The sequence below is a fragment of the Bos mutus genome, chromosome 20 (assembly GCF_027580195.1).
Source record: "Bos mutus isolate GX-2022 chromosome 20, NWIPB_WYAK_1.1, whole genome shotgun sequence".
In the NCBI taxonomy this organism is placed as follows: domain Eukaryota; kingdom Metazoa; phylum Chordata; class Mammalia; order Artiodactyla; family Bovidae; genus Bos; species Bos mutus.
The window spans coordinates 17,932,530-17,956,174 of NC_091636.1; the positions used below are offsets into that span (position 1 = coordinate 17,932,530).

A 23,645-nucleotide genomic window follows, 5' to 3' on the forward strand; every position below is an offset into this window, starting at 1 on the left:
TCAATCAGAGAAGTTCCCTTCCCAAGCCTTTTACTGTGCTTATCTTATAGGCCATCTACATAATTTGGCCTTTTTACTCTATAGCAAGATTAATCTACATAATTTGGCTTTATTGGACTGTAAATATGTAGTAATATATGATGTCACTATCCTTTATTTCACCTTAACAATCCTCATGGCTCTTGGAAACATGTGCTGACTGAATTATGAGTTAAAATGAATACTCTAATTTGTAAATGATCGAGTCATAAATAGGCAGAATCAACCCATGCTTTTATTTCCATTGCATATAAAAATTTCATATGAAGGTATTGATGTACAGTACTATCCCCATGGGCTGTAAGAGAGGCTAAGAAACCACTAAAAGAATCATCATTTGTAATGCTCACACACAATTGACCACTCTGAAAACATATCCAAAGAAATCAAATTTAAAACAACTAAAATCAGTAAGGATTTTTTTTCTTTTTTGTAATTATAGTGTCCCCATTGTACTGTTTAAAACAAAAGTAATCAAATTCCTTTGGGCCAGGGCTGCTAAAATCTACAGTTTGTGTCAAAAAAGAAAATGAAATAAAATAAAAGGAGGCTCATTTTTCCTAGAAAAAGATTCTCTCCTTTCACTAAGTTGCACATCCTGAGGGCTGGGCAGCAGTGGAAAGAGGTTTCCACATCAGCCACTGGGAATTTTTCATAGCTTTCGGGAGCTGGCCTCTGCGCAAGGTTGAAATTTAAAATTCTAAAGCAAGTTAAGTTTCGCAGAAACACACATTCTAGAGAATGGTGACTCCACTATGCTATGTGAACTGGCATGATATAAAACTTTGTGTTAATGTATGAATTTACATACATAAGGAAATTTGATTCATCTTAGTTGAAAAAAATTCCATGGTTTAAAGAAAATGACCTTTTTCATATTTTGTTTTCCTAACATGGCAGGAAGCCAAATAATAAAGTACTAACATGCATGGCCTATGGCTCTAGTTTCAAATCAAGTTCATTTGTCCATGTGCTCAAGTCGAAAAGACTTTTAATAATTATTGGACAAGAATAATTTCCCCAGTAGTGTTTGAAAATTAAAAAAAAGAAAAAATCAAATGTAACTAACCGAAGCAGCTCAGTTAGTATCTTATTGGAAAAAACACCATCATATATGCTTTGGTGCTTCGTGGCAGAAAGCATTTAAGGGCTTGTCTCTCAAGAGTCTCAGAATGCTCTAGAGGTTGACCATGGTTCTGTACAATCCAGCTGCTGCCAGAAACCCAATTGATTCAAAGCTCAGATGTAAAATGCCCAGCCCTAACCCCACCGTTACCTTACTTTCAAATGCAGCAAAACAGAAGAAAATATTGGTTAAAGTTAAGGCACAGCCCTGGGACCAAAGACCTGCAGCTATGTTTTTATATTTTATATACCTTTATGTATTTTATAGTTTTCTTGAATCTTCCATAAACAAGCTCTAAGGTGACAAGACTATTTTATAGAAGAAAAGAAAATGTACAAGGAGTATGTATACACACCATTCATTCTCTCACCAAGAGTTTCCAAATATATCAACACCATCCCAATTCGGGATGATGTTTTAATAAGAACTGATAATTTACAATTAACATTACAGTATGTACATTACAATAAATACATGGTTGTAAACAGACAAACAAGACTGTATTACAGGTAAGGTCATTTGGTGAGAAAAAAATGCATGGCACAAAAAAATAAATAATGCATTCAAAAAGCATCATAAAGCTTTCGGTAAAATCCACTTCATTCAAGTTTTTTTTTCCTTGTCTACAATTTGTTCTATCTACATTATTTTCTTGTGAATTTTAAGTGACATAAAAGAAAAGAAAATTAAAACAGCATTATTATGTTTAGTAACTTGCAAGCTGAAATGTACTGGTTTTATGCAAACTTAGACATTTTCTTCCCCATACAGTACCCAGATACTGTATTTTCTTACAACATTTTAGGAAATGTAAAGCCACTTATAAAAGGATATTCTTTTTAAAGCAGTGTATAATTCTGAAGCACACTTCGGCGAGAGCAGAGGAGAGAAGAGAGGAGAAGCAGATTGTACAGTGCACTAGTCCCTGTCTTTTGGATATTTTTTCCTAAAATTTGATTGTCCATCATTGGGTATCTTCACACATGTGACCATTAAAACCAACAAATTGAAGAAATAAAAGGAGTCTCCCTTTTTTAGTGCTGTTATATACCTTTTCAGGTCTGGATTTGTGACATATTGCTGTTTTAATTTTTTTTTCATTCTTAAGTTCTAGGCACTCTGTGGGGGAAATAGCAAGCATGAGGAAAGGGAGGGATTGAGAGTATTTGGGAGAAAGGAATAAACCTTAGATTCTTTGCCTTTTCTTCTAGACCTCCATCAGGAACAAAATTAAAATGCAAACAAGTTTCCAATTGTTCTTGTGAAACCACTTGCCAAACATAAGATTTTATTTGAAAGATTACTGTCTGAATTTTACAGGGGAATCTGATAATTAATTGGTCAATTCCTGTCTTGTGCTCTATGTCGAAGTTCACAGCTACCTAATTTTTCTATCAATGTTTCTAACCAACTGTGGCTCTCAGGGGATTAAAATAGTATCTTCAGCTTGGGTCATTTCCCTGGCTGATGATTTAGTGATTGAGACATCCACAATATAAACATTTTTCAGGATTACAATTCCATTTACTGTTCTATTTTCTGTTTGGTCAGATATTCCTTTAGCCTCTACTTGAGTTCTTGGATATCACTGTGAAAAATGATTATTTGGGCTCCAAGCTCTTCACAGAGAAGGTAAACATTTTTTAAGAGCTGAAATGGGAAGAAAGTCCAGACTAAATAAATGCCCCAAGATGCCAATTAAAGGTAAATACTGGGAATCAATCTCTAAAATTGCAATACAATTCTTGATGCTAAATTCAGCCAAGAGTAATCTCTACTCTTGAAGATTTAGTCAGAATCTTCTTACCCAACTGAGTAATTTAAAACGGCATCACATCACCTAATCTCTGGTGCTAGGGGCACCATCAACTTCTTTTTAACAGCGTATTTAAAGTTCTCCTCCACTAGATGTACTTCTGGATCAATGATAACTGATAAAGCAAGAAATGCTATTATGTGTTATGTGGCTGTCCTTTAAGGAAGAGTCATTGCTACACTTAAAATCACGTCTCAGGAATATTCCTCATACAGTTCTTAATCCCGTGGTGAAATCATAGAAACAAAAGAGCATTCATTGTACTGGTGTTCATTAATATATTCTACTAATATTGTTAAAAATTACCTAGCTAGCCATTAACTTTTCTTTGTAAATCAAAAGTAAAAGCTAGTCATTATATACGACCTCATGGCAGAAAAGAATGCTAACTCTAACTTGACTACCTGTTCTTTGCATCCATCAGAATGGTGGTGATATATTTGATAAGACCCCACGTGGTAAATGTGGACAGAGGTTCAAACACACACTGAATAATGAAGCAGCACAAGGGGAAAAAGGTTTTCTTACTATAACTGACTGTGAAAATAATAAAAATGAACATGAAATGTGTGGGTTATTACAAAGACATGCATTTGTGAAATGAGGGTCTACCACCACAGCAAAAAGTTATCAGAAGACACTAAGTGGGAAAATATCTAAAAAAGACTGACCATTTTAGCTACTGGGTATTTATATATCTCCCACTTGCTTCAGATAATACCAACTGATGACTGAGTGTCCACGAGGCTTGAGATACATTAGACAGAACACACATCAGAGTATTATGGAACACGTGTTCACTTTGCACACGGTGAAGAGAAATGTCAGTGGGGAGCAACTCTGCGTGTCTGAATAGACCAAAATGAAGAGCCAGCAAATGAAGACCTACAAAAAGGGTTTCCTGCAACATAAAGTCAATTTTTGTTTTTAAAATATGGAAGTCATTGGTATATAAAACAATGGGTCACTACAAATCAGTTAATTGCTATGAAGTCTAAGGTGCAAGTAAAATTTGTAAATTAGGTTTATCCAGTGTAGCACAGATTTGTACTGAAAACTTGCAAGTTACTCCTTAGAAAAAAATAACCAGTGGCAGATGAAGTTCTGAATGTAGTTTTTTAAATATAATACCTCAATACATTTAATAATAAAAGTAAGCTCTACAAAAAATCTGTTTTACATATCATACAAAATGTAGAGGTCAGTGCAGCTCACCGAACCACACTATTCAGTCAGGTATCAGGAAGACTTGAAATTAGAAAATTATGCAATTTCTGTGGCTCATCTTTTTCCTGGTAACAGCTTCACACTATGTCCTGTTCCTGACCCATTCGTTGCTTCACCCATCTGTTCACTGCATCCATGTAATAATGCCTTCTTTCTGCTGAAAATATTGCAAACAAAAAGAAAAAAAAACCCCAAATCATCTTAACTTTGGGGCTGCCCAATGAGCCACACTCCCTAGAAAACACTTAAGAGTTGATTTTTCTCGGTTTCTTCAGCTTGATGGAGCCGCAGACCCATGACAATGCTGTCCATGAAGATGTCCCTCTCATTCTGATGACATGGAGGTGAAAAAACTGGTGACGATATTCCTGAGCGCCAGACTGAATCGTCAAGGTCAGTTTTGTTCCACAAACATCCTGGCAGATGACAGTGAGGTGTGACCGTGGTTGTGGCATGTGACATGCACTTTGGAAACAACGTTTCTACTTAAAAAAACAAAACACACAAACGAAAGGCATGGAAGTCTGGGCCCTGTTACGTGTCTGGGGAGGGGTCCCCGATGACACAGGCCTCGGGCTGGCTCTCCTCGTCCGCCACGGCCTCCTCTTCCACCTGCTCATCCAGGGGGATCTCGGTGGACTCCGAGTCCTGAGTGCACAGAGTCTTCGAGTCGCTGCAGCTAGTGTCTTCTTCAACTTGACTCCCACTGTCCTTCTCGGTGTCTGACTCGCCGTCTTCCTCTAAAGTCAGTTCAAACTGGAACTTCTCTGTCTGACCCTGCCTGCCCTCCTCCTGGTCATCGGGCGCCGGGGAGGGGCTCTGAGGAATTGTGCTCTGGTACCATTCGCGATTGTCCTCCAAAGTGTCCAAAATGTCCTGGGCGTCAGGATGGACCAGGTCTGCCCACGTCTCCCACAGAGGATGAACAATATAGTCTATGAAGCCCACCTGGTTAAAAAAAATATATCCAATGTGAGTACAGGATTAAGAAACAATGGAAAAGATTAAAGAGACCCAAATGTATTCAATTTATATACTGAATTAAATTTTTATATATGATATATAGAATTTATGTAAAATATATAAATGTAATATGCTTTACAAATATAACACTGAACCGAAGACTATTAACCTTAGTCTGGTAAAATAGTCACTATTTTAGGTAGCAGACTGTATGACAATGTTGTTATGAGCTGCAGAAAACAACTAATAGCTTATAGAATTCTGAGTCCAAGAGCAGGTTTGTGATGTAAAAAACCTCTGCTTGTTTACCTTGCTTGGTTTGAGGCTTGGACTTGATTTTAGAATAGTCCATTTATAGGTGGATCCAGATACACCAAAATAATGCCATGTATTCCATATGGATTCAAAAAACTTTATTCACTTATGAGAAGAGGTAGTTGAAATAATTCTACACATATGAATATGCTATACAAATCGAGTTATAATGAATAAATATACTGTTCTATGAATAGATATATGACCATACGGATATACATCCTAAGAATCAAAGAATTTTGAGGCTTGCAAACATGAAGTGGGAATTGAGCTTGTCAGAAAGAAGGTAATTAAGATCACCCCATAAAAGACTGAAGGAGGTGCAAAAAAAGTAACCAAATGTTCCATGTAGCTGTGTTCTCTCTGAAAGCTTAAGGCATCACCTGTGATTTTTCCACAGATGCGTTGTGCTTGTCACACATGGGGCTTATCTCCATGCCCCGCTCCCTCTCTCGGTCCCCTTGGCGGAAGAACTCCTCCATGATGCGGTCCGTCCACTGGCGGTACAGCTGGAGAGGCTTGGTTGGGTTGCTCAGGTCGGCACAATGCACCATGTTCTGAAGGACCTAAAACAAACCAGTGCATGCTCTGTTTAGCACCCGCTCCTTTTTTTTAAACTGGAAATTCACATCAGGTGACTGTGACACTTAAAAATACATGTTGTGTAAGAGTCGTTCCAGACGGCTCGACCATGATGTGTCTGTGTGTGGTTCACACTTGTATTAATAGTCCCAAAGTATGCCACTTCTACCGCATCTAGGTATCATGAGAGAAACTGTTTACATGCTCACTTCATTAAATTCAGAGCTGCTTAAGTGGTTGGTTTTGTGGGATATTATTTTTTTTAACGCTCTTCCACTTGCAAAGGCCAATAGGATTTTGTCTGGTTAATTCTCAGCATGAAGAATCTGGATAAAAATCCTGCTTATAACTACCAAAATTATAAGCTGGGAGAAAGGAGACATAAATCCTATCTAAGCTAGACACACAGACATGAGTGTGTACACACAGACACAGAACAAAGTCAAATGCTTTACCTGGATCCTATCAGAATAATTATCAAGAAGAAGAACTCCAGAACTCGTCACTTTCTTAGTTTCAACCATAGTTTTCAAATCGGCCAGTAGATTCATGTGCTTTGACATGTCTGTGGCAAGTACCTTAAAAGACAAACAGTGTTTTAATAAGTAAAAAATGCCCAGAGGAAAAAAGTCATAATTTGCACATGAAAATATCATGGAGAACATGAGAAGAAATGGAGAACAATTCTGTCATCTAATAGCCCTGTGAGGGAATCCTTTACTACTTCTTGGGCCAGAATCTACTCCTCTTTGCTGTCAAGTTTCCTGGAAGCTCAGATAAATGTGTACAATATACAGAAACATTAATCACTAGCAGCCACTCTCATGGTGATAAAAAGGGCTCTTTCTCTGGATAAGACATCATCACATTTTGAAGTTTTTTAATTTCTTGGACTAGAAAGTGGTTACTGGACTACAATGGAGTGATTCACAGGTTGCTTACAGAATACTTTAGGAACAATATTCTGGTTAATTTTCTGCTTATCTAAGACATGTAATGTCTCCATTTCTCTGCATGTACAAAGCTGAACAGATAAAGTTTCTGATAACCAGATATTTCCCTGTGTCTCATGAAAAATGCATAGAGAAAAGACGAATGTCATGGATGTTTCTGCATGGCACTTCTGCTGACAGAGGTTTTTTCATTATTCTTAACTCCAGACTGTTAGCAGCAGAGCATCACTGCCAGCAGCAAGGCCAGCCTCTAGGACAGAAAGGGCAGCAATATCTTGAAATGTACAAGAAACTTTTATTTGATTGTCATCTCTTTCTTTTTTTAAGAAAACATCATAGATCACAGTTCTCTTTTTTGCTTTTTATCAGTTACTCACAATGTCAATGACCATCTTCCTTAATGACTGTCTTTGCTTTTTGGTCAAATTCTGGAAAATGTCACAGTTTTCTTCCTGAAGCAACTTAAAGCCCACGGCCAAATGATGGTTCTCCAGGACAGAAGAATCATTGTACATCAAGGCAAGTTCAGAGTCTTGAAAGAAAGACAAGAGGTAGAAGGTCAACAAAGCCATTTATGCTAAGTTTATCTTATTTTTCATATTCTGAGATATCTGGGGTTTTAGGAAGCAATTTCTCCTAAATGTTTCTACTTGCATTCCCATGACATTACAACACCTAGAAGAGAGTCCCCTAGAATCTTGAGAGTGGGCTTAACGCTCTTGGCAAATGATAAGTCAGTTCACACTGAGGCTTCGCCTTCTTCTGGTCTAAAGGGAAAGAAGAGTTAGGTGAGATTACCCTGAACCTTCTCTCCAGATCTGCTAGAGGCAGCTCCATAAGCTCAGCAGTAGAAAACATCATTCCTAACATCTGTAACACATCCAGAACAGAAGATGTATTCCTGATAAAGGTGGACTATCTATCCGATCTTTTATGTAATGTAAAGATCATGTGCCTTAGGGTAATTTGTACTCCAAGAGTGTACAAGACCAGCTTGGAACATATGAACAATATCAGGGTCTGTTCATGCTTGTACTTGTTTTGTTCACAGGATAGCTTTGTTCATTTTTCCATTTCCTTGTCCACATGTCTTGGAAATCACTATAAACATGTATGTTGCACATCCAAGATGCACACTGAGAGTTTCACACGGAGCCGGGTTTTGAGTTGTCTACATAACCCCAAGGTGAAGATTCGGCTGCTCCCCCATGACTGTCCTGGACCTCTGTTTTTTTGGGTTTTTTTTGCAATGAGAAATCCTACCTCTTTCCTAGTTCCTGTAAATAGCAGACTCAGGTCTATTAAAGTAGTCATTGAAAAAAAAAATGGTGCTTTATCTTGTTTCCACTTAAGTCACTGTAAAAACTAACACATGTATTGGATCTTTCTTTTGACTTGTGTGGAAAATATACATTATTTTCTAAGAAAGAAATACTCAATACTGCTCAATGACTATTTTAAAGAAGCTAGGAAGGAGACGTGAGATTCAAGACACACTTTGGCTGAGATTCTATGATTTTACATTTACACAGAAAAATAACGTTCTATATACAAGCTACAAATATAGTGACGGAAAGCTTTTTTATCAATGAGATCAGTGAAATAAAGAGTATGTACTATCACCAGGTCCAGCTCTACCTTCATACAGTAAAATGTCTCTGCTCTTGAACTTCAAAAGTCATATGATTTGAATAGATGACTAATGTGTTCAAATGTGTGAGGAAACCTTTCTCCCCCACACCTAGGCAGATTCGCTAGAAACAGAAATTTTACTTGTTTTCCAAGTAAAATTTAATGCTATATATATGCTGACACTGCTTTATTGTTTCAGAAAATAACGCTTTAAAAATATTTATCTTTTTAAAGATAAATATCCTCTAATGTGCTCTATTCAACACATTATGATGCTATTTACATTTTATGGATTTATTTACATAGTATTGTCCTTGAAAAAGATTTATGCAGCTTCTCACCTGGAATTTCAACTTCCTTACATCCAATTCAGAATCCTCCACTCCCCTAAATCATTTATAAAAGCTTAAAGCCTCTGCCAGGTAGAAATAATCGCTCTGTTTTCACAACCTTCAGCATGTTTACAAGGAGTGTATGTGTCATTAATATTAAATCACCTGGTGCCTAAAACTAACACAACCGGAATGGTTAATGAAAACTATCACCACAACTGAGAAGCAGAGGGGTATTTGGCCTGGGAATCAGCCAGGTGAGCCCAAGTGCCCTTCCGCCCTGGTGAGCCATGCAGTCTCCTTAAAATTGGACAAGTGACCTCCCATCTATGGTAGGTCTGATCTGATGATTAGAAGTCTTTATTACAAGAAACACAGGTTCAACCTTTAGCTTTGGACAAGATGGCAGCCCCAGCTCCAGGTTAGGAGCTGAGAGTGTGTGCTAGTTTGAGCCACTCAATCCATCCACAAAAGAAAGAGAAAACACAAATTTAATGTCTATAAAAAGTTTACTGTAAACTAAAAATAATCACATAATTCTGATAGAGTATTTCATACAGCTGTTTATTATAAGTTTGCAGTTATTAGTGAGACTCTCCTTTTCTGAGACTGTATTCTTGTATTTAAGGGCTTCCCTGGTGGTGCAGAGGTTAAAGAGTCTGCCTGCAATGTGGGAGACCTGGGTTCGATCCCTGGGTCAGGAAGATCCCCTGGAGAAGGAAATGGCAACCCACTCCAGTATTCTTGCCTGGAGAATCCCATGGACGCAGGAGCTTGGTGGGCTACAGTCCACGGGTCGCAAAGAGTCAGACACGACTGAGCGACTTCACTCACTTCCCTTTCACTTTAAAACATGTTGTGAAAACTAAAACTTAACTTGTGTTAGAGGCTACTAAGCCTCTTCTGAGTTCTGAAACAAAATGCTTTCTGGCTTGATCTTCCTGACCCAGGGATCGAAAGAACCCGGGTCTCCTGTATTGCAGGCAGATTCTTCACCGTCTGAGCCACCAGGGAAGCCAATTAAAAGCTAACTAAGGCAATAATTCTCATAATGCCCTGGGGCTCTTATCAACCCTGGGATAACTTTCATCTACCAGATGATACTGATTCATTCTCTCAGGCATTACACAGCCCTATCTCACCCCACCCTCAAGAAAATATCAGCAATCCAAAGCTGGCCTGGGAACTGCTGACTGCCCTGTGTGGCTGAGACCCCACAGAAAGGAGATGGGCACAACATCACTGGCTAACAAAGTGCCTCCAGAAGCGCAGTCTATAATCCTTCTACCTCAGGCAGGTCATCAGTAAAATGACCTTAAACAGACACCCTTGGCCACTGTCCTGTGTGTATAATTACCCTCTACTGTCTCCATTGGAGAAGGAAATGGCAACCTACTCCAGTGTTCCTGCCTGGAGAATCCCAGGGACGGGGGAGCCTGGTGGGCTTCCGTCTATGGGGTCGCACAGAGTCAGACACGACTGAAGCGACTTAGCAGCAGCAGCAGCAGCAGTCTCCATTATTTATTCTCAGTTGTCTCAAACTTTAAAGGGCATGAGATTCATGTGTGGACTGAGGCTTTGCTAGTTTAAACTGCAGACTCCACGGGTACCCTGCTGCCAGCCTAGGCCCATCTGCCCTTAGAGGGTCCATAATAAAGAATAATAGAGTTGGTCCTCATTTTTCCTGAAAAATTTAACAGAATACTTGGAAGACAGTGACTTTATTATCAGTTGTTTTAATTTGTTCTCAATTCTTAATTCTAATGTTATAATATGGGAAGATACAATATTTAGTATAATAGGATGCAAATAAAACACTTAAGTCTGAATATTGGTGTTATTAATTTAAAGAAAAAAGCCTACCTTTCTTAATGCAAGAGTTAAGACAGAATTTATATGTATTTGTTAAAAACATCAAGATATACCTAAGAAGCAAAATAATGAATCAGTCCAGGATAATAAAAAATTGCCAGTGTACATTTTACTATATGAGCTTTCTCTTCTAACAGAAAGGACACAATCAACCCTAACCTAGGAGACAATGTAAACTCATGTGTTGATATACAATAATTTTTGTTGACTCCTGAAAGCACCCTATTATAGGTTCTCAAAAGGTATCTAAGACATGAAATGCACTGACTATCCATCCATTTTTGGAAACCTATGACTTTCCCAATTCTCCTACACATGAGTGAGTCACCAAAGTGCATTTTGTTATAGGGTAGTCCAGAGGCTATTAAAAATATACAAATATATAAATAAGCCAAAAGATCTGAATCTCTCAAAGCAAGGCTATATTTCAACTTCCCCTTTAAATCTGGCTGCAGCAAAGCACTGGGAATGAATGGTGGAGGAACAGACACTACAGGAGCTAGACTGCTATGGGGCAGGAGAAGGCTGTTTTCCACAACTCAGTAAAAAGCAAAGACAGATTCTTAACAGATAGGAAAAAAGAAGAGTTTTTTATTTTATTTTTTCACATACAAAAGTGACTTTTATAACATTAATCTACTGTGCTGGGAGGGAATTATATAATGGTACATTTAAATTATTTACCAATTAACTTCAAGTACAGAGAGAATGGGCTTCCCTGGTAGCTCAGCTGGCAAAGAAACCCCCTGCAATACAGGAGACCCTGGTTCAGTGGAGAATCCCCATGGACAGAGAAGCCTGGCGGGTCCCAGTCCATGGGCGTCATAAAGAGTCAGACACGACTGAGTGACTAAGAGCACAGAAAGAACAGAATTTCTGTAAAACAATCTCTTTGCCAAAAGCCTCACCCAAACGCTACTAATATTCCCTACAGGGGTTTGCAGTGCAACTGTGTGTTAAGAGGTGTCCCGCATCGAACAGTCTCTTCTGTGCGTTCTTTCCAAATCCATTGATGACTTATTTTACAAAATGTCACCAGTGAGAAAAAAATCAACGGTTAAGAAATATTAAAAGAAAAAAACAAACAGTATGTCAGAACAGAACCTCATACTGCCCTCAGCATGAGATTTAAAAAGGGAAGAAGAGGAAAGAACATGGTGGAGAGAAGGAGTTACAGCCTCTGAAGAGGATTAAGTCACAACCTACATAAAATGAGGAATTTAACATGCATCCTGATAACTTCTTTTATTTAAAACTCTGAGGGTAGGATTTCCCTGGTGGTCCAGTGGTTAAGAATCCACCTACCAATGCAAAGGACATGGTTCAATCCCTGGTCAGCGAACTAAGATCACACATGCCACAGGGCAACTAAACCTGTATGCCGCAACTAGAGAGACCGCATGCCACAACCAGAGAAAGCTTGTGAGCTGCAACAAAGACCCAGCACAGCGCCCCCCCCCAAAAAAGAAAAAACTTTAGGAGCAATATACCTAAATCTTTCTGCAAACTTTCGCTTTCAATTGCTCTGTCTACTAATGTGGTAATATAGTATTTCAAGAGAAGTACTGGAATGCATGTTTTTTCAAACATGATATGCCTCATGGGCTAGAACAGTAATTTTTTAGAGCTATATAACATTAATGTGCAGTCACTGTAATGCATATATACACATTTCAAAAGAACATGACTCTGAAAACACCCTACACTTATAAAAACCCTCAGTCACTCTAAAATGTAAAAAGGAAAATTTTTTCTGCAAAAATGAAGAAGTTTCACTTCACTTACTTGTATTGATCAGAAACTGATTGGACACACCAGGATGATCAACGTCATGGATTGCACTGGCAAAAATTGCTGCAAGAATCTCCAAATCTGTAAACACAGCCTGAAAGAATGCAGACAATATTAGATAAAGTTACTATTCTATAGTAATATAAATTAAAGGTACATAGGAATGGGAAATTCCTTCCCAGACTCTGATGGAAAACAAAATGAAGCTTCAAAATATATTATTATCATATTCCAGGATGGCAGACTTTCAGAAAATGAGCTCCTCATGGCCTTTTTAAATGTAATCTTGGAGGAAATATTTTATCTGATCTTATTATAATTCAAGATCACACCTTTTCCATGGTTATATTTTAAAAATATTTAAAAAGGATATCTGCCAATAGTTTTAGAAAATAATAACTTATTTTAAAAGTATTTAAGATGTTCAAGGATATTCTGAAAATGTACATAAAATTAATGACACGAGCAATTATTTTCTTCCATTCAAAACAGGGACTCTCAGTCTCAGAGAAACCAACATCTGCAGTCAGATAAGTCTTTGTTGTGCAGATAGGTCTTTGCTGTGGGAGGCTATCCTGTGTGTTACGAGGTGTTTAGCAGGGCCCCTGGCCTCTACTGATGAGATGCCAGTAGAATGTACCCCCAAACTGTGACAGCCAAAAATTTCTCCAGTATTGCCAGATGTCCCTGGGAGGAGCGGGGGAGTAGGAGTAACGGGAAAATCACCCTCAGCTGAGAGCCTCCCACTCAAACAATAAGGTATTAACCCAGTTTTATAATGAAACAATCTGAACTATAAACTACATTAGCAAAAGGGAGTCACTCTCCCAAATGATTAAGGAAATCAAATTGCTTTAATAAACATTCAATGGAACAACTTCATAGGATTTGGTGACATTAAAGATATGTTTCTTTCTAGTGAGTTCTATGAAAAGTATCAATGCATAGCTTCTATTTTATAAAAATAATCATCTTTGGATTATAAACAAAAAAGTCATCAGACTAAATTCCCAAGAAGCCCCAAACTAATCAAAACTGAGTAATCCAGGTGTGCTTTATGGAATGTTCACTAGATCATTTCAAAGAGGCAATATCATAAACAGATGAATCCCTAAGTCTTTGATTATTATCCAAGACAAATTCATCAAAGACTCAGCTGTTTAATTACCACAATGCCATCCCCCTCCCAACTTAATAATATTTCCAGGAAGCCAATCGTTGTTTGCCCTGCATGCCCTTCAGTATGAAAGTTGAAGAACCACTGTGAGTGGCAAGTTACTGTTCTTGAAGGTTTAGAGACCAAGTGTACCTCTAAAGCAGGTGTAGACAACAGCACGTGCGTTGACTGGACGACATCTGCAGCGTGAATATTATTGTGGTAGGCCACATCAGCGTGGTAATGATCTTCCAGGGTCATTAGGTATGTAATTAAAGTGTCTACTGGAATTTTAAATGTTTTTAATAAATCCCGTTCCTGCAAAAGAAATCCTCTTAGCATTTTGTATCTTATAGAAAAGATTTTCCATACAGTGTGTTAACAACAGCAACAGAAATCACCCCCTGTGCCACCTATGGATAACCCAGAAATGAGAGAAGCACTCTCTCAATGTCTAGTGAGGACAATGAAAACCCATGGGGTGATCCAGAAACTGCAGGGACAAAACCAGAATACAGTTGTCCTTCTGGAGCCCAGCAAAGCTTTGCCCAAAATATATGGTGTCAGGAATGAGCTGCCAACTATCAAGTGTCCGTGTCCTGGGACCCTGAAGGTAGCTTCAGTCCACCAGCCCAACTGGGCCACTGGGTCAAAGCACGTGAGACACAACATTCTCTTGAGGGCTGGAGACCTCAGCCCCAAATTCTCATATAAATCCTAACCCTGAACTGGGGCAAAAACCTGACAAGAATGAGAAACTGATTTGAAGAAGAGAGCAGTCCACAAGACAGTGGCTGAAGAAATTACATACTAAGGTTAGTCAGCAAGGGGCTTATTCAATTTGTAAAGTTAACACTCCATTCTCTGTGCAAGGGAGGGTCATGTGGATGATTTAAAAATTTTTTTATTTTATGATTTTAAAATTATTTTAATGAATTGCTTCATTTGCCCACATATCTTTTTCTTCAATGGGAAAAATAATACAATTGATTTATTTGTGTTTTACCCACACTCTAACCTTCTTGTATCCTTATTTGCCCCTTGGTATATAAGGGGCAGGAGAAGGTAATGGCACCCCACTCCAGTACTCTTGCCTGGAAAATCCCATGGACGGAGGAGCCTGGTAGGCTGCAGTCCATGGGGTCGCTAAGAGTCGGACACGACTGAGCGACTTCACTTTCACTTTTCACTTTCATTCACTGGAGAAGGAAATGGCAACCCACTCCGGTGTTCTTGCCTGGAGAATCCCAGGGACGGGGGAGCCTGGTGGGCTGCCGTCTATGGGGTCACACAGAGTCGGACACGACTGAAGTGACTTAGCAGCAGCATATAAGGGGCAAATATATATCCCTTATATGCTTCAGCAAATAAAAAACTATCAAAATAAGTAAAAGAGGGTGAGTAGTGAAGAAGATAAATGCATGCACAATTCACAGACTGGACATTATGTCACCAAATAAGAGGTGATAGAACTTAACCACGTTACCTGAAAAATGGTGTGCATGATAACAGTCAAAGGTCGGTTCCCAGACAACTCTGCTATTCTGAAAACATGAAGACCCCATTTGTTCACATCTTCTAGTTCCTGGGGTTAAGGAAAGGTAAGAACAAGTTTGGATGCAGAAGTAGAACATGAAAGAATGAACACAGTCATTTAAAAATTACTGACTTTAATGAAGAGATTGTTAGACTTTTTTTCAAAAGTTCATTTCGAATGTAATGGATGCACCACGTAAGTAGAGGCAAACTTGAGGCAAATCACATGCTAGAGACTGAATGGTGTTGCTCAACCTTATGTCTCTGACAAAACAGTATATTTACACACTTGAAATACTGATCTCAAGTATTTCTCCAGTAGTTAAAACGTATTCTCAAAACCTTAGCTAGTTAACTAAAAGTAACTAGTTAAGTTAGTTATCTAAAGGTAACTAGTTAAGCTAGTTAACCTTAACTAGTTAAAACATATTCTCAAAAACTTTAACTTACACTATTCAAACAATCAAATGTAGATGCAAAAAGAAAGAACATCAAGCCACCTGTCTCTATATATTAATTAAATTCAAGTGATTTATTTTTCCTCTTGATGGTTTATTTTGGAGATCCTTCTCTAAAAGCTCATGTTCCTCTACCTTATTCTTTCTTAAAATTTATTTACTTTTAATTGGAGGATAATTATTTTACAATATTGTGTTGGTTTCTGCCATATATTAGCATGAATCAGCCATAGGCATACACATGTTCCCTCTCTCCTGAACCTCCCTCCCACCCCTACCCCATCCCACTCCTCTAGGTTGTCAGGGAGCACTGAATTTGAGCTCCCTATGTCATACAGCAAATGCCCACTGGCTATCTAATTTTACATATGGTAATGTATATGTTTCAATGCTATTCAAGTGATTTAGCAAGAGCTTTATGAAGTGCTTTCCCATCTACCAGAAAAATCCCCATGAATTATTAATAATAAGCTTTTTCATTTATTTAAAACAGAAGGAATCAAAGTTCACTGCATATTTCTGATCATGGTACTTGAAATCATCTTACCTTGGCAAGGACGTCTTCTTGTTCAGTTTTGACCCCAAACCTTGGGATGCTTGAATTGGTCAAACTGGAGCTGTGCATCAACTTCTTGACCCCACTGATCTGAGACATTGGCCTTTTCTTTTTCTCCTTTTCCTTCTGAGTCGGAGAAGGAATTTCCACTTCATGTTGCTTATCTTAAAAATTTTAAAAATATTCTACACTTAGTATTAATTCTGCCTAGTTTTTTTTTTCTCCAAACATGCATAACTAGGCAGATTTTAATTGATCATTATACATTCTAGGAAATATTTCCAAGTAAAATTCCTCTTAAGGAAGTTGAGTATTTACAGTTTGATGTGGACTTAATTTGATACTCTGAAACACAAAATTAAGCAAATAAATTCTACTGCATAATAATTAACATCAAATAATTCAGTGACCACAACTTTGAAGGTCCTAATACTTAAAAAAAAAAACAAAACAACTTATGATTGCTGACTTGGAAAAGGCAAAATACATTGGTTATTTCTACTGCTCATCAATTCCATTCCTGTCCAAAATTCACTTCCTGATGGGAAAGCTGCTTTTGCCAAGTAAGAATTCCAGTTTCAACACCTACTTTGAAATGGCAGAAACTTCGTGCACAAACTGAAAACAGCAGTGTGTGAACCTAACGGGCCATTCTGCGGGAGCATACACAGTCTATCTGAAGGAGTCAGACTGTTTCTGCTACTTTACATTTTCTATAGGATAGTGATGTGGGGGATATATAATGTAACAAGGTTATATGGGGAGCACAGAGAATCTCCAATATTATCTGATAAGTAAATATCATATTCACAAGAGCTAATTGTTGTTTTCAACTAGGACATCAGATGGTATCAATACACTCATTTACTATTTCAAGGCAGTGCCTCCTTTAACTTTTCCTTACACAGAGCGTGTATCCAAGAAATGTCTGTTTAGTGAATGTGCTAATTAGCTATTACAGCAGTTTTGTTTTGAAAGTAAGTTCAGATCAAGGGTATGTTCAAGTTATTGGCTTGTTCTACCTGCATTTTCTTTCTGGATGGAGGATGGAGTGGTGGTGTCCCAGTGCACCATGCTCTCAGCTACCATCATCAGCAGGCTTTTCCTCAGCAATTGTGTTACATCTCTCTGCCTCCCCAGCCTACCAGGCATGATTCCCATTGGACTACAAACTCGTTGAGTTTAGGGACTATTTTTAACTGATTATTAAATACCTACTGTCCAGCAATGGCTGGCATTTAACAAGCATTTGTTGAATGCATGAATAGCTCTCTCTAAAAAATACATTTTTCAGTTGAGTACTTTGGAAAAATGGGAAATATACAACTTTAATTAAGGGAATCTCTAAAGTCTTGAATGAAACTAAAAGATAAAAAAAGGTACTTTGTCACCTTAGGTTCTAAAACTTAGAGGCTCACTGATTTGATGACTGAAAACAAATGGAATTCCTAACTCTTATTGAGTTCCAAAACAAGTTTGTACCCCAATCTACCTCTAAAGACAACCAAACAATAAAAAAGAAAAAAATTAAATTGTTAGGCTCACCTAAGAATGTGTTTGATATATACTCTGACACTTGATTTCCAGACCGACTCATTTCAGAGAGATGGGTGAGCTCTCGATTAAGCATCCTTTTAAACTGAAAAAACAGAAAGATAAAATGAAATAACAGAAGAGGAAAGTTTAAGTGAAATAACATGAGCATATGCTAAGATATAGAAAATATGCCAAAGAATCTTTAACACATCCTGACTCTTTAGGTCAGTGTTATCCAATAGAACTTTCTACAATGATGAAAAAATGCTATACTCTCCACTCTCCAGAGATTAGTGGCTAGGAGCCAATAGCTATATGTGGCTATCAAGCCCTTTAAATATGGTTAGTATAAAGGAGGAGCTGAATTCTAGATTTTATTTAATTTTAATGAATTTAAACTGCAAAGTCACATGAAGCTAGGGGCTACCATAAATGGACAGCACACATTTAGATATTCAAGGAGGACACTGGGGGGAGAATGCATAAAAATAGCATGAATTATTAGCATTTAGAGAAGAGAAAAAACTAATTTATAAACACACAAAAGGGTTGCCACACAATAAAACATGGTATGTTTTTTATCAATTAATTTATCATTAGCAGAAATGAATATGTATACTGATCAGAGATTAAAATGTAGTCTTTTCCCCGAAAGCAGAACTGAGCAGATTTGAGGACTCTACTAGACTATAGAGAAAACATGTGAACAGATAATACATAATGTTTCCTTTTTAAAGTTTTTTAAGTAGGGATTTACTGGTTTTCAGCATCCAAAGACTTTACCAATTCATCACCATAAGTCCCATAAATACAATTGAAAATAGACCTGTTCAGCTGAAACATCATTGCTTCACAGTTTATTTTACTGGTTCCCTGGTGCCTATTTTATCCAAAGAAACATATCTACCACCTGGAATTTATCTATCACCAGCACATGGCATTATCAAAACCGGAATTCTCAACAATGTTACGCTTTCCTAGCCATTATTGCTTCTCAATGTATCTTCCTTTGACTTCCCAAATAACTCAAATAGATCTTTTAATATACCTTAATATTTCTTTTAATGTACTAAACAATATATTTTTTCTATATAGAGCAAAAACTAAATACTTGATCACAAAAAAGCCTTTCAAATTGTGAATTTCATCATAAATCCTCAATTAACGCTGGGGTAAAGAGAGTAGTGAATCATCATTTAGTAATGTCTGAAATGCATTTTTAACTCAGTATTTAGTTTATTAGAATTTAAAAAAAATTTTGGCTCTGCACAATTCATCCCAAGGTGTTATATAAACTCAAGATAATTTGGCAAATCACTTCCAGAGTTAATCTTATTGATCATCTAAATTAGGTATCAGAATTGATCACTGTAAAGTACTGAGATCAATAAAAAATTTCAGTATACTGTTGGATATAAGAAATGCATATTAGCATTTTCCTGCAGTCAAAATTGAAGAACCGGCTATAACCAACAGAGATACCTCTGGTTGTTAATTTACAGACTGACGATGCTCATTCTCAAACTCAGAAACACAAAGTTCACTTCTGTTGTGTATTTTTTTTTTATAACTTGCTCTGATTAAAAAATGCATGTAGAACTCATGTATATCCTCACTGTCTCACTGCTAATAACTGTATATAATTAGCTATGCCTTTTTCCTTTGTGTATATTTGTTGAAACATAGTTGACAATATCCTGGGTTTTTGGTATACAACATAGTGATTTGGTATTTTAATATTAATAGATTCTGTACCAAACAAAGTTATTATAATATCATTGGTTATATTCTGTGCTGTATATTATATTTTGCAATGTGTGTATATTTACACGTGTGTGCACGCGCGCGCGCGCGCACACACACACACACACACACACAGTGGAATATTACTCAGCCATAAAAAAGGAGAATGGAATCTTGCCATTTGTGACAACTTGGATGGACCTGGAGGGTTGTATGGTAGTGAAACAAGTTAAAGACAAATACCGTACGTTATCACTTATATGCAGAATCAGAAAATGAATGAATAGAACAGAAACAGGCTCACAGATACATAAAAACCACTGGTTGGCAGACTTGGGGAATAATGGATGGGTTAAATAGAAGAAGGGGATTAAAAGGTGCAAACAACCAGTTATAAGATAAATGAGTCAACAAATGTATGTATATTTTATATTTTAAAATTGGCATGGTCACTGCTTTGTAGACTGCAAAATACCAATTTTAAAATAAACATACATTTTGCTTATTGTCACTGAGCATTATATATTATGATCCACTGGGGGAAAAAGTAAAATTTGGAACCTTTCAAGAAAGTTCATAAAGATAATACCAAGTGTTCAAAATATTTTCTGCCCATTTTTTATGCAGTTATATTTTCTTAAACAATTCACAGGCTATCATTTATGAGTGTGTAAGATCATTTAACTCACACTGGCACACAGTAGATGCTCAATATTATTTGAATTTTATCTCCTGGTTTCCTAGGCCTTTTATAGTGATAGTTTAATTTTATCATTGCAGGAATGGACAGAAGATCTAACTGTATTTAAACCAACATAAAATATATACCTAAATATCTAGCTCCCCTACCAATACCAAAAAATAATTTAGGGTATTATTCATATAGAAAATGGTCACTATATTAAAAAGCAGAGACACTACTTTGCCAACCAAGGTCAGATTAGTCAAAGCTATGGTTTTTCCAGTAGTCATGTATGAATGTGAGAGTTGGACCATAAAGAAAGCTAAGTGCCAGAGAATTGATGCTATTGAACTGTGATGTTGGAGAAGACTCTTGAGAGTCCCTTGGACAGCAAGGAGATCCAACCAGTCAATCCTAAAGGAAATCAGTCCTGCATATTCATTGAAGGACTGATGCTGAAGTTGAAACTCTAATACTTTGGGGCCACCTGATGCAAAGGGCTGATTCATTAGAAAAGACCCTGATGCTGGGAAAGATGGAAGGCAGGAGGAGAAGGGGACAACAGAGGATGAGATGGTTGGATGCCATCACCGACTCAATGGACATGAGTTTGAGCAAGCTCTGGGAGATGGTAAAGGACAGGGAACCTTGGTGTGCTATAATCCATGGGGTTGCAAAGCAGGAGACCCAACTGAGCGGCTGAACAACAACAAAAAACCATGCCTAAGGGGCTTCCCAGGTGGTGATAGTGCTAAAGAACTGGCCTGTCAATGCACAAGATCCCTGGGTCAGGAAGATCCTAGAGGAGGGCATGACCACCCACTCCAGCATTCTTGCCTGGAGAATCCCATGGACAGAAGAGCCTGGTGGGTTACAGTTCACAGGGTCACAAAGAGTCGGACACAACTGAAGTGACTTAGAACTCAAGTACCATGCATAAGGCCTAAAGGTATGTAAATATCTGTTTGATGAATGAAATTTTCTCCTGGAAAAAATCTACTTTTTAGGCAAAATATATTCAAGAGAGTCTGCTAAACCTCTAAAACATATATTTAATGAAATATCTCTTTGACCTGAAATTGTCCCTGCTATGAGATAGAAGTGGCCAGAGAGGACTGCCTGGTCATGACAAAATCCTTTCTTAAAAGTTAGGGGAATAAGTAAGATTTTCAGCCACTAGCCTAGCCATTCTACAGTCTGTTATACAGGAACCACTGTCCACCTGCCTTCCATGCATTTATTTGAATGTAACTAAAAAAACGTTGCAGCCTTGGTGGGGGGCAGTTGGTGCCACTCAAACAGTCAGATAGGAACCCAGTTTTTCTACTTTCTAACATGTAAGCAATTTGGTATAAGGAATACATTGCCATATGCCCAAGAAGAAAAACTGCATGGTATCTGCAGATATGCCACGCAAATTACTGTATTTAACTGGAAGAACATGAAAATGAAGTGTAATCTTCTTGGCAGTTTGATTATACAACTCATCAAAATAGCCAGTTGGTGCAAATAACTAAAGCAAAAAATTCCAGTGAAAGAATTCTGTTGTACAGACTGATAAATGACACGTTATATTCTGCTGATTATTTTTGCATCATATACATATATTCCCAGACTATCCTTTTCCCTTTGTTCAAAACCCCAAAGCATGGGTGGAGAAAAACCCTTCATTGCACACCTATCACCCTCCCAAGACTTGGGAGGTGCTCCAAGGAAGTCAACATTTCCTTTTAACATAATTAGGTAACAATATTTTAAGCAGACCTCTTTCTTCCCAAAAGTATAGGAGATTTCCTAAAAACAATTTTCAGAGAGTCAATTAAATTATAGCACAAAGAACTTTTCTAAAAGGAATCAAAATTGTTTCTTTTTTTGTTTTTGCTACTGATATAAAACATATGGTCCAAGGGAAGCTAAATTAATAACCCCCAAAATTACCATCAGTGCTTCCTCAACTGGTAGTTCCTCTTACAATTTGGTTTTGGAGTGTATAGCTGGATGTGCTAACAGACAATAAACTAAATCACTCAACAATCATTTTTAAATCCAAGTGGAATTTCTCTCATTTTAAGATAACTACATACCAATTATTAACATAACTGTAAAACTGCCATGAGGGGGAAAATGATTAGAAAAGGTAATAAAATCTATTTTTCCTAGAATGCTTTCTAGGTTCTTTCTCAATTTATAGATTTAGAAGAGACAAAATATAGAACTGCTTTTCAAAAAGAACTGGTTGCAAAATGTAGAACAATTTAATTGAGCACTTAGATATCTCTAAAAGGACCTCTAAATATTTTAGACTGATGAATGATTCTGATTGTTTCTGATCTAAACAGTCTGAAATGATATGTAGAGTTATTGTTGCAACAAAGAATAAAGAGGAAGACCTCTAAGTGAATGCTTTCAAATCCTTTGTTCTCATTATGCATCAGAATGTCTGTATGCAGCAAATATAAAACATAAAGGAAAGGGAAAATGCAGTTGAACTGAATACTGAATATTGCTTTTTCAACTCCAGTTATCCAATTTATGTTTATTTAAGACTGTCAAGGAAACAAAACTAAATAATAAAAAAAATTAAAGTATTCCCAAATTTAATCCCTGTACTTCCCCCTCATGCCAATGTGCTACTTAGTGCATTATATATCTTCTAGTATATAATTAAGACAGTGGTAAAGGTCAAACATTAAGTAAATGCTTGTTTTTCCCCACAACATTCTGCTAAAAATTATTTGAATATGCTGCACTGTGACACAGTTTGGTGGATGCCAGCATTAAAAGCTAAAATAAACACTGTATTAACCGCACAAAAACAAATCTTTCAAAATACATAATAAGACTAAAATACATGTATATCTATCCTTCCTAAGTGTTTTTAGCAATATAATATTAAAAACATAAAGCTGCCAGCAAAATTTCTGCAAAAAGCATTAAAATTCTGTAGATTCTCGAAGGTATTATCCATAATTATAACATGACTGTGAAGCCCTTCAAAAAGTATCAAATATGAGCTGTATAGAAGCTAAGAAATTAATTCCAGAGAGACTGGGGAGGGGGATGCTTCTTTATTACTCTCTATACTTTTCTCTATTAAAAAAAAATTAAGCCAAGAAATGGCTAGCAAAATTCAAATAATGAAAATGACAAAATCTGGAATCAAGATTTTAAGGAAGGTGGAAAATCATGACTTTGGACAACTAAAACTGAAATAAGTTTTCTTAGAATGCAAGTAAATCTCACAGGAAAGAGGAAATTTTGCTTTAAAAAGAAACAAAGAAAATGAAAAATGTTTCAATCTGAAAGCCCTTAAAGTAATGGAAAAGGATT

General features: G+C 37.1%; 1 protein-coding gene across 7 annotated transcripts in view; it reads right to left on the reverse strand.

The window, feature by feature from the left end:
• Positions 1 to 252: 252 nt before the first annotated feature.
• The window catches only part of PDE4D (phosphodiesterase 4D), an 810,773-nt gene continuing 787,380 nt past the window's right edge, over positions 253 to 23,645 (reverse strand). For 5 of the 7 annotated variants that reach the window (XM_005889048.3, XM_070357505.1, XM_005889049.3 and 2 more), the window contains exons 7-15: positions 17,900 to 17,993; positions 16,346 to 16,518; positions 15,291 to 15,389; positions 13,958 to 14,122; positions 12,643 to 12,742; positions 7,399 to 7,553; positions 6,524 to 6,646; positions 5,870 to 6,052; positions 253 to 5,156 (exon numbers count right to left, since the gene is read on the reverse strand). In XM_005889048.3, coding sequence (XP_005889110.1) covers positions 4,743 to 5,156; positions 5,870 to 6,052; positions 6,524 to 6,646; positions 7,399 to 7,553; positions 12,643 to 12,742; positions 13,958 to 14,122; positions 15,291 to 15,389; positions 16,346 to 16,518; positions 17,900 to 17,993 — 1,506 coding nt within the window. In that variant the 3' untranslated portion in view covers positions 253 to 4,742. The remainder of the gene's footprint in view (positions 5,157 to 5,869; positions 6,053 to 6,523; positions 6,647 to 7,398; positions 7,554 to 12,642; positions 12,743 to 13,957; positions 14,123 to 15,290; positions 15,390 to 16,345; positions 16,519 to 17,899; positions 17,994 to 23,645) is intronic. The other 2 variants (XM_070357506.1, XM_005889055.2) reach the window with 1 other exon arrangement.